At 40.3% G+C, this 24,514-nt stretch overlaps 1 protein-coding gene across 1 annotated transcript in view; it reads right to left on the bottom strand.

The window, feature by feature from the left end:
• Positions 1-4,881: 4,881 nt before the first annotated feature.
• Positions 4,882-24,514, bottom strand: part of dus1l (dihydrouridine synthase 1-like (S. cerevisiae)) — a 48,009-nt gene continuing 28,376 nt past the window's right edge. Inside the window, exons 9-12 of the mRNA XM_048610863.1 lie at positions 24,142-24,238; positions 23,675-23,763; positions 7,477-7,640; positions 4,882-6,656 (exon numbers count right to left, since the gene is read on the bottom strand). Of these exons, the coding sequence (XP_048466820.1) occupies positions 6,553-6,656; positions 7,477-7,640; positions 23,675-23,763; positions 24,142-24,238 (454 nt within the window). The 3' untranslated portion in view covers positions 4,882-6,552. The remainder of the gene's footprint in view (positions 6,657-7,476; positions 7,641-23,674; positions 23,764-24,141; positions 24,239-24,514) is intronic.

The raw sequence follows: 24,514 nt of genomic DNA, 5'->3' as shown, positions 1-24,514 counted from the left end.
AAAGATGTGGTAAATGAAGTATAATGTGGGAAAATGTGAAGTTATTCATTTTGGAAGGGAGAACAAAATAGCATCATTTGAATGGAGAAAAACTGCAGAAAGCTGCAACACAAAGGGACTTGGATAGACCAATGCATGAAACACAGAAAGCTAGCACATAGGTGCAGCAGGTAATCAGGAAGGCTAATGGGATGTTGGCCCTTATTTCAAGGGGATTGGAGTATAAGAATAGGAAGGTTTATTGCAACTGTATAAGGCGCTGGTGAGACCACATCTGGAGTATCGCAAGCATTTTTGGTCCCCTTATTTAGGAGAAGATATTTCATTGGAGGCAGTTCAGAGAAGGTTCACTAGGAAATGGCTGGTATGGAGGGATTGTCTTATGAGCAAAGATTAAATGGGTTATCACCCTACTCATTGCAGTTTAGAAGAATGACAGATGAACTCATTGAGACATACTGGATTCCTAAGAGGCTGGACAGTGTAAATGCTGAGAGGATGTTTCCTCTCAAGGGACAGTCTAAGACCAAAGGGCATAGTCTCAGAATTGAGGGGTGCCAATTTAAGACTGATATGAGGAAGAATTTCTTCTCTATTCAGTGAATTCAGTGTAGTTTGGTTCAGCAACACCAAGTGTCTGGAAAAATACTTCAAGAGCTTCTACTGCTTTCTGATGCTTGACCAGCTAGGACTAGCCTATTAGTAAGAGCAGTAGACTGCAGTTACCTAATGCATTGCAGAAAGAATCTCACCTCCTGGGCAGGTTCCTGCCAGTGGCTAATTAGTCATCAACAGTGACTTAGTTTAGTAGAACCGAAGTTCACAAAGTGCATAAGTTTGAAGCCAATTCAACTCCGAGAGTTCTCCACTTCTTTTCTCTAAAAATATATAGCCTTCAGTAAAATATAATGCAGTCACTTTCGACTGTCAGCTGGGCAACATACTTCAGCAATCAGCTGCCTGTCTTACACATCATCTGATGTGCCTTTTCACTGTACCTGTGTTGATACAGTGTTGTGGTTTATAATTTTAAATGCCAAGTCATACAATTTTGATACAGGATTACTCAGTGTCTGAAATTAGCTTGCCCTTCATATCAGAATAAGTTATTAACCAGCTGGAGGAAGTCACAGGAAAGAGATATAGGTTGAAGGGGAGAAGTTTTCTGTGTGGGGGTAATTCAACCAAAGGTTAGTAATTAAAATTCTTCTCCTTTTGTTCACCTTTGATGGGTAAATTAATTATATCAACACACCACAATGACAGATACAAAGGACTCTGGGACTTCTATGCCCCAAACTGGCATTAAAATTAAGTCAAAATGCTTGTCATCTTAAGTTGTCATATCAAGACACTAAGTCTTTGTAAAAAAAAATGCAAATTCAACATTTAACTGCATTGTAGGTAGAGTTAAAAGAGACCTTATCATTATGTGTTTATAGCATAGACAGTATAAGCTGTCCTCACAAGCCTACCATTTCATAACATCATGCGCTTAATTCTAAGATATTATTCAGAGTCATTATTGTTCATTTTGCTCTGATCACCTGCCATTTCCACACAAGTAACGATATGAATGATAATGATGATGATGATGATGATAATGATGATACTAAGCAAGAGTAAGAGTAATTTTATAGGATCTGCACTTTCCGCTGACAATACTAATCAGAAATTCAAGTGGAAACTGCCCAAGCTTTCCAGCCATTTGAAAATTAGGACAGAAAATTACAGCAGTGCATGTCTGAATTTTCTCATTGCAATATCAACTAGTGAAGCTTCTTGTCAGCAGCACAGCTTTATAAAATTGCCTCTTAAGAAGCAAGTTCATGAGTGCCAGGATCCACTGATATAAATGCCACCAGGCAATTTATATTTAACCGCATGAAACTAAGTAAAGCCAATGGCTTAAAAAGCAAATAAGGTAGATGTACACTGTTCTCCAAACCAACGTCCAGGGATGTAAATCAGGTGAACTGACTTGAACCCTTTTTGCACTGTGTTCATAGGACCAATATTAAAGTTAGTCTCTTTAACCTTCAATAAATTGGATTTTTTGGCCATGTATCAAAATAAGTTAATTAAAAAGCTTGGTACTTCAACCTTCCAGATCTAGATTATAACAGCAGAATCACAGAATTATCACTGTGCAGGAGGCAGTCATTTGGCCCATTGTGTCTATACTGGCATTACAAATAAGTGTTTCATTTAATGTCTTCTCCTGCCTACTCCCTGTAACCCTACACATTATTCCTTTTCAAGTAAAAGTAAAATTTTGTTTTGGATGCTTCAACTCAACCTGCTTCCAGTACACAGTGCATTTCAGATCTTAACCCGTGCTGTGTGAAAAAAAGTTTTTTGTTTCCCTTGGAGAAGATTGAGAGCAGACTTGAGAGAGGTGCTCAAAATCATGAAGGGTCTGGATTGAGCAGATAACGAGAAGCTGTTGTCATTGGCGGAAACATCATGAACCAAAGAACACATTTAAGGTAATTGGTAAACGATCAATGGTGGCATGAGGAAAAACCTTTTCACGCAGTGAGAACTAAGAACCTAGAACGCACCTCCTGACAAAGTGGTTGAGACACAGTGAATTGAGACTTTCTAAAGGAAATTTTGCTTTACTTTAAATCTATGCCCGTTCTTTCTTGATGGTTTCACAAGTGGGAAACGTTTTTCCCCATTTATGATGTCCAAAGCACTCACGATTTTGAAAACTTATCAGATTTCCTCCCAACCTTCTCTTACAAGGAATCAACCCTAACTTTATAACTGAAGTTCCTCAACACTGGAACCACCTCATAAATTGCTCTGCATTCTCTCCAAAGTCTTCACATCCTTCCTAAAGTGAGGTGTGCAGAATTGCTCATAATACTCCTGTCGAGGGCAAACTAGTGAATTATACAAACCTCCTTGCTCTTGTATTCTATGCCCCAAAATGACACTTTTTAAGATGAAACTCGTTCTGCCATTGTTCTGCTAGCTGACCATCCTGTTCATATTGTCATGTAATCTAAGCTTTTCCTCCTTGCTATTTACCGGATCACCAATTTTTGTGTCACCTGCAAACTTATTGATCTATTGGAGCCTCCTCTCTTGCCGGACTGGACACTTACCACTGTACTAAATTCTCCTGAACACAAGCTAAGAACACTTGCCTCTCACTGTCTTTTACACAACTATTACCCAGTCTGCATTTGGGTAATTAATTATAACTACTGTATGATGTTTACACCTTGGTAATTTCCTTAAAATTTTGTCCCTCCACATTGTTTCCACTAGTTGGTGATCTATTGATTATACAGAGCAATTCAATTGCACTCTTTTTGTTCCTTAGCTCTAGGCAATTCAATTCTGTCCTTGAAACCTCTTGGATATCTTTTATTAGCACTGCAATGTTCTCCTTTACTAAAAATGTGACCTCTTCCACCTTTTCTTCTTTCCTACCTATTCTGAATATCTCGTAACCTGAGAAACTTCAGCAATTTCTGCTCGCACTTCCCCCAGTATCCTTGGACATATCTAGTCCCACTATCTTGTCAACTTCACATACAGACAGACTATCCAATCCCTTCCTTATCAATTTTAAATCCTAATTTTAAAATTATCTCTTGTTTCACCAGGTTCCAGTTAGCATCATCTTCCCCGGTAAAGATAGGTGCAAAATATATTCATTTAGTAACTCAAATACATCTTTGCCTCCATGTGTAAATCCCCTTACAGCCACTTTACCACCCTTTTAATTGTTTATTTGCCAATAGAACTTACAATTCTCTCTCTTATTGGCTGCCAGTCTTTGCATAATTCTTCTTTGCTTCTTTTATTTGTTTTTGTACATTCCCTCTGAACCTTCTGTATTCAGTCTGGTTCTCAATTATATCTTGTACTGGATGTCTTCAGAAGCACACTTCTTCTTTATCATGATATCTGTTTTGTCATTTAGGGAGCTGTGGATTTGTTTGCTCTACCTTTGCCTTTCAAGCAAATAGTTCTGAACTTTATCTTCTTTGACAGCAACCCATTGTTCAGTCACTGTATTTTCTGTCACCTTTTAACTCCAAGATCCATTCTTACTCTAGTGAATTCCAAAAACGCCTACAGTGTTAGAAGAGGCCATTTGGCTTATCAGGAATCTGCATCAAACCTCCAATGAGCATCTCGCCCAGACCCAGCAGCCCCACCCTATCCCCACAACCACCTAGATTACACATCCCTGGACATTATGGGCAGTTTAGCATGGCTAATCAACCTAACCTGCACATGCTGACTGTGGGAGGAAACCAGAGCACCTGCGGAAACCTACACAGATGTGAGGAGAACATGCAAACTCCACATCGTTAGACAGTCACCCAAAGCTGGAACTGAACCCAGGTCCCTGGCACTGTGAGGCAATAGTGCTAATCACTGAACCACCTCAACTTTCCTCCAGATGATTACGCCTCCTCAGGACTGTTCCTTATCCTCTTCCATACTCATCCGAAATCTTATCATATCAATTAATCAGAAAAACCTAATGAAGCAGCAATGTTAGTTTGTGAGACTTAACTTTGGAGATTGGGAATGATGTACTCAGCATGGAGAGATAGACAAGATCGTGTGCAGCAGAAGGAACACAGCAACAGCACTGAAAACTAGTGTCCAAAGCACAGCCAAAACCAAGGACCAAGTGCAGCCCCTATGTTATAAATGACTGTCTCTTCTCTAATGAAAGAGTAAAATTACAATCATAAGATGCTTTAACTTACTGAATGGGTACTCAACACCCAAAGCTTAATGTAATAAGTTCTAGTTTTCTTTTTGAGAGTCAAAGACATTTGCAGTTATGTAAAAGTTTATAATTTTTTTTTCTAAATATCCTCTTGTCCATTTTCTCATGTGATGTTCTGAAGCACTTGACTCCTAACTGATTGTCCCTATAGTGCCAGCAGCTTTCTTGCAAAACCCCAAACTTCCATTATTCTTGTCTTTATGCATTATCCACATATTCAAGCAGCAGTAACTGGCTAGCAAATGGAGGTTAAAAAAACCTAGCTAATGTTTCCCTCCCTAACTGAAGAACTGAGGGCAATTGTAATTCCTCACGTGTCACGCTAATTGTGGTTAATTGAGTTGGTGCAGACCATTGATAAAATGTGGGACCTCCATAGTCTGAATGGCTCCATTTCCCAAAGAATCAATCTCAGTCACTGGAGACAATATGTGAAGAACTGTTATCAAACTAAACAAATTCCCGAGCTCATACTAAGGTTTATTGTTAAGAATATCCTGCCTTGTTGGTTAGTAGTTATTTTCACAAGCTTTTAGGCCTCATTTTTTGAGGAGGACTGCCACTCTGCTCCCAGTGTCAGAGCTGCACATTTCTGGCAGGACTTCTGAACTCAGCCTCTTTCAAAATGAGGAGCAAACTTCCATCAAAATCCATCACAGCACAGGATTGTCAAAGAGAAGACAAACTGTGCCCCTCTTTTTGCATCACTAGTTGCTGCATCCTGAAAAGCTTTGCAACATTTTTAATAGCTTTTTGGTGCGTTAGTGCATGAGGGCAGTATGATGGGTAAGCTGAGTTTGGGAGGATTTGAGGGGTTAGGAGGGTCAATTGTATAATTATCCAGGAATTAGACATGACCTTAATCCTTCTAATATTTCCTGCATAACAATCCAGGTAAATAAGTTGGAACTCTGCTAAGATTCAGGCTCTAATTTGGAGCTGGAATCATTTGTGTAGGATCCCGGGGAGCTGAGGAATCACCCAGCAGAAATTTACATTAGCCAGGTGATTCCTGTGGAGTCCATGCACCAGGACTTCGGAGAAGTCCCTTCTCACCATCCAGAGACTAGAAGACCTGGGCCACAAAAATATGACTGCAGCAATAAGGTAATAAGATACAAACATTCTGATAGATGGCACAGACACTGCAATGTTTAAAATACCACCCATGAAAACCAAAGTTAAATTTAATCTGTTGCTCTTAGACAGTCTATAACAAAGAAGGGCATTTGCAGTTATGATGTTTTGGCACTGTTTCCAAAGTTTACATTCAGCAGATCTAACAGATCTGATGCTTCTCACATCCTTAGTTTTTTTAATTCCAGTTTTGAACCAAGCAGATGTTTCCATTAAAGTAATGGGTCACAGCGGTTTGCACAGGAAATAGAAGAAAACCGAACTTGCAGTTTCCTTGATACAATACAGATTGAATTTACCAGTTTGGGCATATTTTAGGTTTAATGATTGTATCACTCTTCAGGCACCATGTTGTGAAAGGGCATTGATAACCATGGACTTCTGTGTTTGTCTATAGTTTTGCTGGGCAAGTGACTGCATTGATTTGCCATTGTTTTCCATAGTTGGCTGACTAAGAGTCTCTCCCTTTCTTAAGTGCCTGTCATTGGCACATGTTTGAAAGATTTATGAGGTGACATTCACGCTGTTTGGCCACATTATGAACATAGCATCGTTGGCCAGCCAATCCTGGGGTGGGACTTAGAACCTGAAATTTCTGATTCAGAGCCAGGGACACTACCCACTATGGCTCAAAACCTTCTACAGAATTAGTGGCTATTCTGGCTAAATTCTGTCCATGAACCTGCACAGCACATGAACAAGCACAAATTTACCTTTGGGTTTCCACATTGTTCACATTTCACATATTTAGCTGAAAACAAAAAAAAGTTTAAGTTAATAAAAAGAACAAATTTTTATCATGATTATGTTTAATTTCACAACTTATGGAAAAAAATTAAATTGCAAACGAATAACCAGACCTCAGATACAACAGTTTGCCAATTCTTCCAGTGATCATTAATATATCATGTTGATGATAACTAAACATCTCCATTATATCATAATTTCCAACAGTTCAAAAGCATCATTTTGAACTATGGAAGTCAGATGTGAATTAGTTACAGAATTTGAGATCCAAAGTCTAATGTTATAAATATGAACATTCATCATCTTACTTTGCTACTCCACACTGCAATATCAATTTTTCATGTAATATATTAGAGCAGGTTTCTCTGTCAAAACAGTGAAGCTACTGAAGCTTGCAGAAATGGTACAGTAGCTTCAGGAAAGGACAGTTAAAAGCAATTATCCTGAAGTCACTATTTGAATTACTCTGCTTTTGTTAGCTTCATAAAAACAGCATTATGCAGTCAGTCTTGCTATTGATATGTAACATAAGTGTTAATGACTGACAAGCATTTAAATGGAAGTCTTCCATACATGGATAAATGCTGTGGAAGAAAGCAGGACACATACAGGATATGGGAAGGTGAAACAATTATGGCAACTGCAGTTCAACAAATATAAATGTGAAATTGTACATTTTGGGAGAAAAGAACACAGATTTGAAAGGGTTTCAAACATGGAGTTCTGGAAATAGATGGGCATGGATTTGGACAGCATGTTTAAGGACTCAGGAAAGGCAAAGGTGATTCGAGGTGGGAGCTAAAATCCAAAGTTGGAAAACTTACGTTTCACTGAGGTATCAAAACTTTTGTTTGGGTTTCGGGCTTTCTTTTTCTGTTTATTCTTTGAAAGTAATTCAAGATTCCCATCCTCCTCTTCCAGGGATCTTTTTCCACAAGATTTCCCACGTACATGCTTTTCTCCATTCACAGAATTAACATCCTTGGGTCTGTCGAACAGAACGGGAATAACAATTTGTTTCAGTGTAAACAATTTCAGTGGAATGTCTGGAGTGCTATGCTATGTCATCAGGAGCAAAAATGAAGGAACATAATAGATGTCACTTTGAAACTCATGCAAATAATAAGCAGGAAATACAAAATCTAAACATAGTGGAAATCATACTGTGCTAATATGTACAAAATACACAGACTAACATAGTACTATTTAATAACTATTAAACGATAATCACCTAATCATATATTTAATTCATTATATAAATACTAGCAATCCTAGACTTAACCACAGTTCATGGCTCTCCTCAAGTATTCCACCTCTATGTGCTTCTCATATCCTCAAAAGTTGTAACAAGTCAACACAATTACCTGTTGGCCACACTTGTACACAAAGTTAGAGGATAGCAGGAACTGCAGATGCTGGAGAACCTGAGATAACAAGGTGTAGAGCTGGATGAACACAGCAGGCCAAGCAGCATCAGTGGAGTAGGAAGTCCTTTACAGGTCTGGGAGAGGGAGGCTCTGAGCATTTCTGAAGAAGGGTCTAGGCCCGAAACGTCAGCTTTCCTGCTCCTCTGATGCTGCTTGGCCTGCTGTGTTCATCCAGCTCTACACCTTGTTATCTCTGTACACAAAGTTAAACCATCTCCCGATATAGATTAAACTAGTTCCAATCTTCTTGCAAAAATAACTGGTCTGCAAATTGTACTACTGCCAAAATATTGCTAACAGAGACCACTTATCAAAAGGCAAGCAGCTCTCACATATGGTATCGATACTGTGTAGAAGTCTGATACCAGTAACAACATCTTAGTAAGGTGATTCAGACTGCCCTGTCATATGCTAAGTTGTTGATCTGAAACTGGACAAAATCATATCACAGTGTACTCGTGGTCCCTGATCTCATGAGTCCTTGGTGAGTCACAGCAGTCTCTCTCCACCTATGTTGTAGCTATTGAGCAAGGTTTTTGTAGATGCATGAGTGACTTGTACAGAGTGAAAGAAGTGAGCTGTTGACCGCAGAGTTGAACAAATGCTGTTGACTGCAGAGTCAAAGGATTTAGGCATTTGTTTACACGTCCATTAAATGGGGACACGTCCTTTTAATTTTTCCATAAAAAGCTTTCACCATACATTAGTGGGCCTTTTTGCTTCTTTGCATCCATCATTTTAGAAACATAGAAAATAGGTGCAGGAGTAGGCCATTTGGCTCTTTGAGCTTGCACCACCATTCAATACGATCATAGCTGATTATGCAATCTCATTATCCCATTCCTTGCTCTCTTCAGCTGCAAAGGGCCATGTCCAGCTCCCTCTTGAATATATCTAATGAAGTGGCCCCAACAAATTCTTGTGGGAGAGAATTCCACAGGTTCATAACTCCCTGAGTGAAGAAATTCTTCATCATCTCAGTCCTGAATAGCTTACCCCTTATTCTTAGACTCTGACCCCTAGTTCTGGACTTCCCCAACATTGGGAACATTCTTCCCGCATCTAGCCTGCCCAGTCCCATCAGGATTTTATATTTTTCTATGAGATCCCCCTCATTTTTCTAAATTCTAGCGAGTACAATCCCAGTTGATCCAGTCTTTCCTCATATGTCAGTCCTGCCATCCTGGGAATCAGTCTGGTGAACCTTTGCTGGACGCCCTCAATGTCTTTCCTCAGATTAGGAGACCAAAACTGCACATATCTCAAGGGGTGGTCTCACCAAGGCCCTGTATAATTGCAGCAAGATATCCTTACTCTGATACTCAAATCCTCTCGCTATGAAGGCCAGCATGCCATTAGCTTTCCTCACTGCCTGCTGCACCTGCATGCTTCAGCAACTGTTCCACCATGGCACCCAGGTCTCGTGGCACCTCACCTTTTCCTAAACTGCCACCATTCAGATAATAACCTGCCTTCCTGTTTTTGTGACCAAAGTGGATAACATCACATTTATCTACATTATATTGCATTTGCCAAGTGTTTGCCCTCTCAGCCAATCTGTCCAAGTCATCCTGCAGCCTCTGAGTGTCTGCCTCACAGCACACAGCTTAGTGTCATCTGCAAATTTGGAGATACGGCATTCAATTCCTTCATTCAAATCGTTAATGTATATTGTGAACAGCTGGGGTCGTAGCACTGAATCCTGCAGCATCTCACTCGTCGCTACCTGCCACTCTGAAAAAGGACCTGTTTATTCTCTGCTTATTGTCTGCAAACCAGTTCTCTATCCATGTCGACACATTACCTCCGATAACATGAGCTTTAATTTTCCTTACTAATTTCTTGTCTGGAACCTTGTTAAAAGCCTTATGAAAGTCCAGATACACAACATCGACTGATTCACCCTTGTCCATTCTACTGGTCACATCCTCAAAAAATTATCTCTCCTCTCTCTTAACATGCTGGTGCTTCCCCAGTGATAGGTCCATGAGTTATTCTGTTGCAACAAAAATTTATACGATCATACAGAACAGAACTGTAACATAGGAAACCACCAGATCTGCTCAAACATGAGGCATTGTTTGAGGACTCAATGGCCTCTAATGAGAGCTCCAGTGGGCCTGTGCATCTGACTGTAGTGCAGATTCATAGCCTAAAGTGACACCACAAGAGAAGCGTACTCAGACCATTCTTGTTTGCAAGAAGCCCACTTTAACTAGTTGCAATTGGGAAAATAGTAGAAGGGCTATTGGCACAATCAAAACACAAAAGCACCACATTAGTTGGCTCTACTGGTCATCTCACATCAATTACTTAGTTATAAATGCACTTCAACCGGTGACAGGGTCTTACATTGACATGAGTGCAATTGATGAAATGCTGGACTTAGGTGGGGGTATCCTGGAACAGTGCAAACAATAGAACTCTATCATTGTACCCTAGGGTGCTTGCAGAGAAGGTAACAAATAAATTAGCATTGGTCATCTGCTTAATGCAAATACGAATGGCAGACTAACTAATGTTGCTGATCTCTAATCTGGCAGCTTGGAAGGAGCCAGAGGAAAAGTAGTTCAAATAACCTTGACTGTAACAGGCAAATCTGTGCCAGCTTTGCTGTTGGAGGCAGAGCTTTTTGCGAGGCATGACAATTGAATCACTGCCTCCCTGGAGAACTGAAGTTTGCTTCTGGATGGCATCTCAAATCACTGCAAGTACGTGTTTTCGGGCCTATAAACTTTGTTGAAAGGGTAAGGATTAGTCTGAACATATCTCATATTGTTTTCTCTATCTGTGATAATTTGACTCATTCTACTTCCCTCCACGAATGGGATTTCCTGGAAAGATTCTGATTAGTAAACAAACTGAAGCACCAGAAGCTTTAAAAGGTCAGAATCTACACATGAAGCAATATTCTCTTGCAACTTCTTCATATTGCCAACAAACCCACAAAGCACTTCAAGTGAAACAAAGTTCAACACAGTTTTACCCAAGGACCTTTTTAATGCATGTCTAATGTGGCCACCGTAGGACTTAGGCTGCCCATAGTTGGTTGATGAGAATATGACCGTAGTCAGACAGCAAGATTGGAAAATGACATGAGTTTCATAATGGTATCACATGACCCTGATATCAACATATCATGAGCTTCCTGCCTGGTTCAGATGGGAGCTCCGACTACCAAGATTAATAATTCAGACCTGTTGAGAAAACACCGGCGATGGATGTGAGGAAGACATTTGTGTTCCATTCACTGTTGCCCTATTTTTAAATACTGCAAAACATACAGCAATGAGGCCAAAACAAAATACACCTGACGCTGGAATTCTGAAAAACAGTACAAACTCAAAGTACTCAGCAGGCATGGCAGCATCTCTGAAGATACAGGAGCAGAGTTAAAGTTTCAAGTTGATGATCACAACCTGAAACTTTAATTCTGTTTCTCTTCTCACAGATACCGTAGAATTGTCTTTAGTACCAAACAAGAAAATGATTACACAAATGTATCAAATTTGGTCATCTGATTGTCAAATTGAAAATTACCATCCCTAACATCAGCAGAAAGCTTGGCATCCATTATGTAGATTATGCCCCTACAAAGCAGCTTGAACTGGTCTTCTATGTTAAACATGCTATATAAAAACAAATTACTACTGACTTTTGCTTAAATACGAGATATTATACACTTCAAAGCTAAGTCTCAAGGAAATACAGCAATTGGGATAATAGTTTTCAATGGAATCCATTTTTAGATTGTGCAATTTTCATACAACAATACTGACCCTGATAACCTTTATTTGGCTAGCAGTGAAATATTGGTATAGATGTTAATCCTGTGTGGTTGACTGCAAAGTGCAACAGTCATGCGCCCGAGCAGTAGTCACATCTTCATGTCACCAGTGAGTTAAACAAATTACCTACAGCAGATTGCTAAGTAAAAACCAGTGCCATATAAGGCAGCTCAGATGTTGTGTCAGTTCGTAGTTAGGTCCTGCTGCCTGGCTAGAAAAGGTAGGAGACGCAATGCTGGGGGTGACAACAGCCTACGTACATCTGTGAGGACTACGTGCTGTTTCTGAAGTGGTCAACTGCAGTTTCTTCAGGAGTAACCAGTTAAACTGTTTTAAGGTAATTTGGGTTTTACCCATTCATATTTACTTTGTGAAAGGGGCCTACCACATAAAACAGTGGGTGCTCGCATGAAAATGCTGCTTTTAGAGGTGACAGTGACTAAGCCACTAATGGGGTAATATCTGGATTGGATTTGGATTTCAGCAATTTCTGATTCAAAGTTAAGAGTGTTAACATTGAGTCAAGACTGGCACCAAACTGGCCTAATTATGCAGAAACATGGCTATTGCTAGCAGGAACAAAGAATAAACATCAAGATGTGGGGAGATTAGGTAGGGAAGTGCATAGCATTGTCACTGCTGAGAACCGGGTTCAAATTTGACCCTCTCATGCAAATTGTCTTTAGTCCTCGACTTTACATGTTACGTGTTAAATTGGGGCAGTTTCCAAAGTGAGGCAATAGACAAAATTACTTGGGACTATTGCTGTTGTAAGAAGTGAATATAATGTTTGTCAGTGGAAATTTTGATGGCTGTGTCAATACTCTGATGTACTATAGCAGTATATTTCTAACTCAGCACCTCCTTTAATTATACTCTTCAACCTTTTATAAGAAATAAATTCATAATATCGACAAATATAAACTTGCCACTTGGAAGGCAGCAGGAAAAATCAGTTTTAAATTATCTGATTAAATTTATGAGTCTTTGCAAAGTGGAAGAATTGAGAACATTATTGATTCCACTGCACTATCAAATTTTTCATGTATATTTTACAAGCAACTATTCAAAAATTGAAGTCTTTGATAATCCAAGGAATCTTGAATCTGAATCCATCGAAGAAAATGGCATTTTCAGACACACTGTATTTTTCAATTATAACGGATACAAAAATGCGTTCATATTACCTGAAATATCATATTCAATGTTATGGGAAAGCACACTTAATTTTTGGATATTAGCGTAAGACATACTTAGATATAAAAGGAATATTATTTCAATTAAGTAATCCTGATGACTGAAAAGAAAAATCTTCAAGGCAGAATATATTATATCTACCACCTTGGTAACAATAATAGGTTGGAAAGTTAACTGTCAATTTATTACTCAGGATCTTGCCCATTTTTGTTATGTTTTTGATTTTTTTGTACGAAACGTAAGGGTGATTCCTGAAGTACTCAACCTTAGGGTCAGGGAGATTAGTAATGACCACGTAAGTCATATTTTTAGCCATTACTGCCTTTAGCAATGCCTTTAGTTGGCTATCAGACTTGAGAAAAGAATGCAACATCAAAATTTCAAATGAAGGCAGCAGGAGGGGTGGATTGCAGTATAGTGGAATGTCACTGCTACCTGGTAGATTTTGATACTTCACACCAGGAACATAATTTTTAGAATACATTCATTTGCCTATGGCCTCTGACAACTACAGCTTTTCCAAAATGGCAAGCATCTCTTCCTCTACTGACAGTTGCCAAGTATAAGTTCATATTTGCTGGGAAATTGCTAAATCTACTTAAATTATCTGTATCTGGGAAAGTTGTTCCAAAATTGGCATCTGAGTTATACATTAAGCATCAGATGTCACCATTGTTGCTGGTACAGGTACTACTATTTTGAAATGTGGAAAAAGAACACCATAATTCAAATTAAATCAATGTGGCATGCGCTTTCAAATTAATTAATTCTACAAATAAATCTTGAACCAAAATCAAAAGGTCTTAAAAACTGTCAAATTCAGTCTTCAGCACCTGACATTATGCATTTATCAAATTCATTCTGAGTCACTTTGACTATGGCATCTTCAGAAGGTTCCCACTCTGGATCAGATTTGGTTCTTTTGATTGCAGAACCATTTCCCACACAAAAAAACTGAATATTCCACATTTTTAAATATTTTGGTGATGGTTTATGGATAAACAGCATCTCACAATTCAATGACAAAACCACACAAACCATCAAAGCAGAACAGCATGCATATTTCCACTCTCGGTAAAGCTTTTTTTGCCCCCATCAACCATCCATCTATTTACTTAATGAAAACATGACCCTTGAATGGCTTAATAGGACATGGATCAATAAGGTGAACTACAGATAGGTAGACAATGGCCTAGTGGTATTATCGCTACACTATTAGTCCAGAAACTCAGCAGATGTTCTGGCGACCTGGATTTGAAGCTTGCCACAGCAGATGGTGGAATTTGAATTCAATTTTTAAAAAAACTGGTATTAAGAATCTACTGATGACCATGAAACCACCTTCGATTGTCAGAAAAACCCATCTTAATGTCCTTCAGGGAAGAAAATCTGCCATCCTCACTTGGTCTGGTCTACATGTGACTCTAGGTCCACAGCAATATGATTGACTCTCAACTGCCCTCTGAAATGGCCTAGTGAGCAGTTGTATCAGTCACTACAAAGTTTCAAAGAAATTAAACCAGATGGATCACCTCGAATTGACTATGCAGCCCTGTCGACCCTGCAAAGTCCTCCTTACTAACATCTGGGGGCCAGTGCCAAAATTGGGAGAGCTGTCTCATAGACTAGTCAAGCAACAGCCTGACGTAGTCACACTCATGGAATCATACCTCACAGACAATGTCCCAGACACCACCATCACCATCCCTGGATATGTCCTATCCCACCGGCACAAAAGACCCAGCAGAGGTGGTGGCACAGTGGTATACAAATCGGGAGGAAGTTGCCCTGGGAGTCCTCAACATTGACTCAGACCCCATGAAGTCTCATGGCTTCAGGTTAAACAGGGGCAAGGAAACCTCCTACTGATTACTACGTACCATCCTCCCTCAGCTGATGAATTGATACTTCTCCATGTTGAACGCCTTGAGGAAGCACCAAGGATGGCAAGGTCACAAAATGTATTCTGGGTGGGGGATTTCAATGTCCACCACCAAGATAGGCTTGGCAACAGTATTGCTGATGGAGCTGGTTGGGCCCTAAAGGACATAGTTGCTAGACTGGGTCTGCAGCAGGTGGTAAGGGAACCAACAAGAGGGAAAAACATCCTTGATCTCATATTTTCTTACCAATCGGCCAGCTGCAGATGCATCTGCCCATGACAGTATTGGCAGGAGCAACTACCACACAGTCTTTGTGAAGATGCAGTCCTGCCTTCACATTGAGAATAACTTCCATCGTGTTGTGTGGCACTTACCACCATGCTAAATGGAACAGATTTCGAACAGATCTAACAACTCAAGGCTGGGCATCCATGAGGCACTGTGAGCCATCAATAACAGCAGAACTGTACTCCAGCACAATCTACAACATTGTGGCCTGACATATCCCCCACTCAACCATTACCATCAAGCCAGGGGAACAACCCTGGTTCAATGGGGAGTGCAGAAGGGCATGCCAGGAGCTGCACTAGGCATTCCTAAAAAAGGGGTGTCAACCTGGCGAAGTGACCAAACAGGACCATTTGCATGCCAAACAGCATAAGCAGTAAGTGATAGACAGAGGTAAGCAATCCCACAAGAAACGGATCAGATCTAAGCTCTACAGTCCTGCCACATCCAGTCGAGAATGGTGGTGGACAATTAAACAACTCACCGGAGGACAAACATCCCCATCCTCAGTGATGGAACAGCCCAGAACATCAGTGCAAAAGATAAGTGTGAAGCATTCACAGCAATCTTCAGCAAGAAGTGCCGAGAGGATGATCCATTCAGCCTCCTCCAGTGGTCCCAGTCTTTAGCCAATTCAATTCATTCTACGTGATATCAAGAAACGGTTGGAAGCACTGGATATTGCAAAGGCTATGGGCCTTGACAACATTCTGATAACAGTATTGAAGACTAGTGCTCCAGAACTTGCGCTCCCCTAGCCAAGCTGTTCCAGTACAGTTTCAACACTAGCATCTAGTGGACAATGTGGAAAATTGCCGAGGTATGTCCTGTACATAAAAAGCAGGACAAATCCAACCAGCCAATTACTGTTCCATCAGTCTACTCTCAATTATCAATAAAGAGATGGAAGGTGTCATCAATAGTGCTATCAAGCAGCATCTGCTCAGCGACATTCAGCTTGGGTTCCACCAGGGCCATTCAGTACCTGACCTCATTGCAGCCTTGGTTCAAACAAGGACATAAGAGCTGAATTCCAGAGGCAAGGTGAGAGTTACAGACCTTGACATCAAGACTGCGTTAGATTGAGTGTGGCATCAAGGAGCCTAGCAAAGCTGGAATCAATGTATATCGGGGGAAAACTCTTCGCTGGTAGGAGTCATACCTGTCACATAGGAAGGTGGTCATGGCTGTTGGACAGCAGTCATCTCAGCTCCAGGACATCTTTGCAGGAGTTCCTCAGGGTAGTGTCCTAGGGCCAACCATCTTCAGCTGCTTCATTAATGACCTTCCCTCCATCATAAGGTCAGAAATGGGGACATTCACCAAAGATTGCACAATGTTCAGCACCATTCGCAACTCCTTAGATACCGAAGCAGTGCATGTTCAAATGCAACAAGATCTAGACAATACCTAGGCTTGGGCTGACAAGTGGCAAGTAACATTCACGCCACACAAATGCCAGGCTATAACCATCACATACGAGACAATCTAATTACCACTCCTTGACATTCAATGGTGTTACAATCACTGAATCCCCCATTATCGACATCCTGGGAATTACCATTGACTAAAAACTTAACTAGACTCGACACAAACACAGTGGCTACAAAAGCAGGTCACAGGCTAGGAATACTGTGGCGAGTAACTCACCTCCTGACCCTTGAAAGCCTGTCCATTGTCTACAAGACACAAGTCAGGAGTGTGATGGAATACTCCCTACTTGACTGGATGGGTGCATCTCCAACAACACTCAAAAAGCTTGACACCATCCAGGTCAAAGCAGCCCGTTTGAGTGGCACCACATCCACAAGCATTCACTCCCTCCACCACCGATGCTCAGTAGCAGCAGTGTGTACTATCTACAAGATACACTGCAGAAATTCACCAAAGATCCTCAGGCAGCACCTTCCAAATCCACAACCACTTCCATCTAGAAAGACAAGTGCAGCAGATATATGGGAACACCACCACTTTAAAGTATCTCACCAAGCTGCTCACTCCAAGCCTCTCCTACTTGTGTCAACAGCTTCTCCAGTCCACTCTGTCTAGGCCTCTCAGTATTCTGCAAATTTCAGTGAGATTCCCCCCCTCATTCTCAACTCCATTAAGTACACACCCAGAGTCCTCAACCGCTTCTCATAATGACAAACACTTCATCCCCAGGATCATTCTTGTAAGCCTCCTCCAGACGCTCTCCAACACAAGTACACCCTTTCTTAGGTATGTGGCCCAAAGCTGCTCACAATGTTCCAAATGCAGCCTGACCAGAGCCTTATAATGCCTCATCAGTAGATCTCCGCTCTTGTATTCTAGCCCTCTTGAAATGAATGCTAACATTGCAAATGCCTTCCTAACTGCCAACTGAACTTGCACGTCAAACTTAAGAGAATCATGAAATAGGACTCCTAAGGCTTTTGTGCTTCAGATTTCTGAAGCCTTTCCTATTTTGAAAATAACCAACACCTCTATTCTTTCTACCAAAGTGCATAACCTCACACTTGCCCACATTGTACTCCATCTGCCACTTCTTTGTCCACAATCCTAGCCTGTCCAATTCCTTCTACAGCCTCCCTGCTTCCTTATCACCACCTATTCCTCCGTCTATCTTTGTGTCATCTGCAAATGTAGCAAAAATGAACTCAATTCCTTCATCCAGATCGTTAATATATAACGTGAATAGCTGTAGTTCTAGCACTGACCACTGCGGAATACTACTAGTCACCAGCTGCTATCCTGAAAAAAGCCTCTTTATCCCCAATTTCTGCCTTCTGCTAGTCAGCCAATCCATGCCAGTACCTTGTCCCTAACACCATGGCTCTTATCTTATTTAGCAGCCTCTTGTGTGGCACCTTGTCAAAGGCCTTCTAGAAATCCAAATAGATCACATCCACTGGCTCTCTTTTGTCCAACCTGTTCATTACCTCCTCAAAGAATTCTAACATATTTGTCAGGCATGACCTCCCCTTGATAAAACCGTGCTGACTCAACCTATTGTACCATGTATTTCCAAGTACGCTGCAACTTCATCCTTAATAATGGCATCTAAAATCTTACCAATGACTGAGGTCAGGTTAACCAGGATATAATTTCCTGCCTTCTGCCTGCCTCCCTTCTTAAACAGAGGAGCTTCATTAGCTATTTTCCAGTGCTTAGGCCCTCCCGGACTCCAGTGATTCCTGAAAGATCACCACCAATGGGGTATAGTCCATCTGGTCACCTTCAGACTTTTCAGTTCGACCAGCATCTTCTCCTTAAGAGATGACTACTGCACTCATCTCTGCCTGCCTGACTCTTTTGGAGTTCTGTTATATAACTGGTGTCTTCCACAGTGAAGACTGATGCAAAGTACCTATTCAGTTCTTCCGCCACTTTTGTTCTCTATTACTAATTCTCCAGCCTCAATTTCCAGTGGTCCAACATCTACTCTTGCCTTTTATTCATCTTAAAAAAAAATTCTGCTACCTTCTTTTATATCACTAGCTAGCTTATCCTCATATTTATTAGTTGTCCTCTGCAGGTATTTAAGGCTTCCCAATCCTTTGGCTTCTCATTAATCTTCACCACATCTATCCAATCATTGCTATAGACATGCACAAATGCTCCTGTAGGGAACTTGATTTACAATATCGTTTTACATTTGAAGATTATCATAGGTTTTAATTCCATTTCATCAACATACAAGCTACTGCCACCAGAATCATACCTTCACATGGCTTGTAGTTTTCACTAGAATAGTTCTGAACCTTTCCGCTCCACAGTTTGCCTACTGGGCATATTGAAACTCACGGGCGTTTCACCCAAGTTGTTCTTATGGCATAATGGATACATTCTTTTGCTGCTGTCTATTGAATTGCTGGAAATGCTAATTTTGGCATTAAGGTCTATTGGTAGTCTCTGAGCAATCTTGGTTTTCTGTTGCACCACTAGCAATTTTGTTTCATAAGCCAGCTGCACAGACCAGCTGTTATATGAAATATTTATTGGATTTGAAGTTTGTTTATGTCCACTAAGCATATATATACCCATTGGATGTTTGTTGATGATATAACCATTCTGACAATTTGCGAGGATCTATTCCGCTATGTGCTTCTTGAGATCAGGCCAGAGACTAGTTCCTGTTCTCAGGCTCCAGTTGTTCACTAACTCTGAATTCTCTCAGTTTGGAAGTTATTAGGCAAGTTAAGACTTCTGGCTTGAAATCAGTTTCATTCTTCTTCCTGGAGGATTATCTCAGTTTGTTGTTCACTGTGTATGGTCTGCTGTGTGGATATGCCTTAAGCACCTACTCAATGTTATGGCAATATGACCAATATTACCTGCTTAATACCATGTGCCAATATACAAAGGTGACTGGAACATTCATTTCATGAGTGGAAAATTGATGTCAATTCCTCATTGAATATATTGGTAGAAAAGGGATCAACTTCTACTCATTTTAGGCATAAACATGAATTTTGGCACGGTCAACTTCCGTGATATGATTTACAGCACTATATGGCAGAAATCAGCATTTTGGTGTCTGATTGCCATGCCGATATGAAAGGGCAGAGGTCTGTGCAAACTGAGCTTCTCATCCAAAAAATGGCACCCCCTAACAAGAATGAAAATGATCCAGTGATTATGCATATTGTAGGTAAGTGTCATGATCAGAATAATTTCAAATAATAGCTGCACTCAGACAGGACTGACACCGAGGCGTGAGAGAAACAGACAAGTATTTTGAGTGTGCATTGCTACCTATTGTTGCCAATCTGTTTATTTGATAATTAAATGGTTCATTTTAGTTATATACCATATTAAACTGTATTGTTATCTACAATTCTATAGGATTTGGAAGCACATAAACCAAAGACAGCAAGAACCATCTATTATTTTGTTGTTCCAACAATATTTTCTTCACTGTAAATCATTTTGATTGAAACACTTAATTATGACCAACACTTAATGCTGAATCTGCTTAGAAAGGTCCTTTAATCATTGAAAAAATAATTGATCTTCTCAAGGAGGAGAGTTCAAGCCAAACAATGTTCCATGTTCCAAGCCTCTCTCTAAGTATTTTTCCAATATTTTGGCTGGGAAGATTAGGGTGAATCCAAAGGGATTCTTTAAGTATGTTAAAAGAAAAAGAGTAACTAGAGAGACAATAGGACTCCTCAAGGACCAAAGTGGGCAAGTACGTGTGGAATCGCAAGAGATGGGCGAGGTCCTCAATGAATACTTCTCCTCTGTGTTTACCGTGGAGAAAGACATGAAGATTTGGGAACTTGGGGAAGTTAGTGGCGATATCTTGGGGGCAGTCCACATCATATGACAGGAGGTGTTGGAAGTATTAGAATGTGCGAAGATGGATAAATCTCCCTGTCCTGACCAAATATATCCAAGAACCCTACAAGAGGCTACTGAAGAAATTGCAGGGGCCCTAGCTGATATATTTGCATCATCGTTAGCCATGGGTGAAGTCTTGGAGGGTAATGAATGTTGTGTCCTTATTCAAGAAGGGCTGCAAAGAAAAACCTGGGAATTATAGACCAGTAAGCTTAACATCTGTGGTAGGTAAGTTACTTGAGAAGATTCTGAGGGATAAGATATACATGCATTTGAAAAGACAGGGTTTGATGAGGAGTAATCAGCATGGCTTTGTGCGTGGGAGATCATGCCTCACAAATTTGTTAGAGTTCTTTGATGAAGTGACCAGGAAGGTTAATGAGGGCAGGGCAGTAGATGAAATCTATATGGATTTCAGTAAAGCCTTTGATAAGGTTCCACATGGTAGACTGCTCCAGAAGGACAGATCACATGAATCCAGGGAGAGCTGGCAAATTGGATACAATTGGCTTGATGATAGGAAGCAGCGGGTAATATTGGAAGGATGCTTGTCTGCCTGGAGGCCTGTGACTAGTGGTGTGACTCAGGGGTCGGTGTTGGGCCCATTGCTGTTTGTTATCTTTATCGATGCTTTGGATGAGAATGCACAAGGCATGATTAGTATGTTTGTGGATGACACTAAAATAGGCAGTATCACGGACAGTGAGGAAGGTTATCAGAAATTGCAGCAGGATCTTGATCAACTGGGAAAGTGGGCCGAGAAATGGCAAATGGAGTGTGATGCAGACAAGTGTGAGGTGTTGCATTTTGGAAAGTCAAATCCAGGTAGGAGTTTCATGGTGAATGGTAGGGTCTTACGGAGTGTAGTGGAAGAGAGGCACCTTGGAGTTTAGGTGCATGGTTCTCTGAAAGTGGAGTCACAGGTAGACAGGGCAATGAAGAAGGCTTTTGGCACACTGGCCTTCATCAGTCAGGGTACTTATGATGCAGTTGTACATGACATTGGTGAGGCTGCACTTGGAGTACTGTGTTCAGTTTTGGTCACCTTGCTATAGGAAGGATGTTATTAACCTGGAAAGAGTGCATAAGATATTTACAAGGATGTTGCCAGGACTCAAGGGACTGAATTACAGGGAGAGGTTGGACAAGCTAGGACTTTTTCTTTACAGCGTAGGAGACTGAGGGGGGATCTTACAGAAGTGTATAAGATCGTGACAGGCATGGATAGGGTGAATGCACTCAGTCTTTTTCCTGAGGGTTGGGGAAATCAAGGATTAGAGGGCATCAGTTTAAGGTAAGAGGAGAAAGAATACATAGGAACCTGAGGGGCAACTTTTTTTACAGACGGAAGTACACAAATGGAATGAGCTAGCAGCGGAAGTGGTTGAAGCGGGTACATTAACAACAATTAAAAGGCATTTGGATAAATATATGGATAGGAAAGGTTTAGAAGGGCCAAGCGCAGAGAAATGGGCTTAGCATGATGGACATTTTGGTTGGCACAGGCCAGTTTGGGCCAAAGGGCCTGTCTCCATGCTGTAGGACTCTATGATTCTATTTTACACCTTCTCTGTCGAGTCTTTCACAATGTTAAGTGTCAAGAAACTCCATGCCTCATCAAAGTGAAATATTGCTGAGGTAACCATACAGCTTTCTTTCTCAGGCAACTCTTTCTATCATTTAATTTCTATTTGTTAATTCTATGAATTAGCTGTCAATTTAAAGAGGTGTCAGTAGATAGACTGAAGACAATTCTACCCTTACGTTGATACTGTAAAATAGACATCAGTTCAATCAATGTCATATCAGTCACGACTATTTTACGTGCTGACTTCACTAGAAGGGAAAATTGGGCAAATCTATAATGAGCAGTTGGATATGACATTGCCCTTCTTTGAACATCACCAAAATTTCAACCTATTTCTACTCTGTTCTCAGCATTCCCTACCCACAATCAAAACGGACTTGCACAATACACTTTAAGGATTAGAGATAACAAGGTGTAGAGCTGGATGAACACAGCAGGCCAAGCAGCATCAGAGGAGCAGGAAAGCTGGCGTTTCGGGTCTGGACCCATCTTCAGAAAATTTTCATGGTCATCATTAGATTCTTAATTCCAGATATTTATTGAATTAAAATTCCACCATCTGCTGTGGCGGGATTCGAACCCGGGTCCCCAGAATGTTATCTGGGTCTCTGGATTAACAGTCCAGTGATAATACCACTAGGCCATTGCCTCCCCTCTTGTACACTAATGTTTATTTTGGATTATTTGCAACCTAGCAGGGTAAATAATGGGACCTCAAAGGAAACTGTTTTTTGTTTAACTTAAGGAAAATGCCAATAATTGAAACTTTTAGTTTCACCTTGAAGTGAAAAATTAGTTAGTGCTGACCAGAAATGCTCGGATTAAAAATCTGGAAGTGGTTATTTAGGATGAGTATATTGATGCTTTGGTGTGTGGTAGCTCCGTAAGACCATAAGATACAGGAGCAGAATTAGGCCATTTGGCCAGAAAGAAACTATGGCAATTCAAAAAGTTGAAGTTGCGAGTCAAACTTACTGAGGTGTTAGATACAGGGATTCTGTTGTATTATACATGTGGTGTTTTGGGAACTGTACCAGAAGGGGAGTTTTAAGGACCAATCACAAGCATTTTTGTTTATTTTTAAGTGGGTTTAATGGGATTACACTTTTACTGTGTGTTGAAAACCGTTGAATTTGTAATATAAGTAGGTAGTTTGGATTATTCTATTTTATCTTTGCTATTTTTGCAATAAACTTCTGTTTGTTGTTAAAGCAAAATCTGCAGCATTGTGTGCTTATATCTCATGGAGAGACCACTTTGTTAAAACCAAAACACAATAAACTATGATCTACCAAGCACGTTCCTGACTGGGATCTGATTTGTCCAGTTATAACATCTGTTGGGAGGATAACAGCAGGTCACTAATTGTATATCTTCTAAGAGTCAAGATCAATGTCTCCTCAACTCAGGTTACAAACATGCCCAGTGTGTAATGCTCTCAACATGCCTGTGTTTGTGGGTGGTCGATGAAGGCAGCAGGTTGGACTTCAGCAATTCTTTGATACACTGCAAAACATCTCCCTTACCCTGGTCGGACATATGGTTGACAAATCCAGTGAGGGAGAGGCAATTTGTTTTCTTGTGCCTCTTCTTCCTTCCAATTAGATATTTCAGCCTACAGAGACCAGAAACATTATAAATTAGATTGCTTTCCTGACATTCATCTTATGTAGAATAATGCAAGAAAGTGAGCACAAATCCTACAAGTTCTTGTGTATCAAGCAAATTAAAACTATACTGGTGTTAGAACACTTACTAATGCAAGATTCTCTTTGAGTGAAGTTCACTTCCACTTAAAAATAGGTAAATGCCTCCATGCAAATGGTAAAACAAAATACATTCACAAGCACTGTCAATTTAAAGTATCAAATTTATTTTTCCTGAATTGTGAGACCATTTCCCCTTGAACTTTCAATCTTTTACTGCAATAGGAATCTTAAAATATATATGCTACAAATTGTTAAAATTCCCAGCCCAACTTATTCTGGCATACCAGACACTTCCGCTTAAGTTCTTTGTTGACCTCTACAATGGCTTCCAGTGTCTTCACCTTTGCCAACTCCTCCCGTAATTCATGGTACACCTGCAACCTGTGAAAACCAGAGATCAGGTTCAGTAAAATCCATTTCACGTGACTAACAAACTGTAAAGGTAGTACACTGAAGGTTTTTATTTTTAAAAGCACAATAATTAGTACAACTGGAGAGGTGTAGAGAATAAGAACAAAAAAACCAACCGGTTATGAAAAACGCATTATTTCATGAAATAGGCTTCTGTTTGCATTTTTTTGTGAAGTAAGGTTGCACTTCTAACTTTAATAATGGCTTCAATTTTACTTCAAATTCCAGCTCATGCTCTAATGTTCT

Source organism: Rhincodon typus, chromosome 23 (genome assembly GCF_021869965.1).
Source record: "Rhincodon typus isolate 14 chromosome 23, sRhiTyp1.1, whole genome shotgun sequence".
In the NCBI taxonomy this organism is placed as follows: Eukaryota; Metazoa; Chordata; class Chondrichthyes; order Orectolobiformes; family Rhincodontidae; genus Rhincodon; species Rhincodon typus.
The sequence above is the reverse complement of the archived record's forward strand: the minus strand, read 5'-3'. Positions and strand labels throughout refer to the sequence as shown.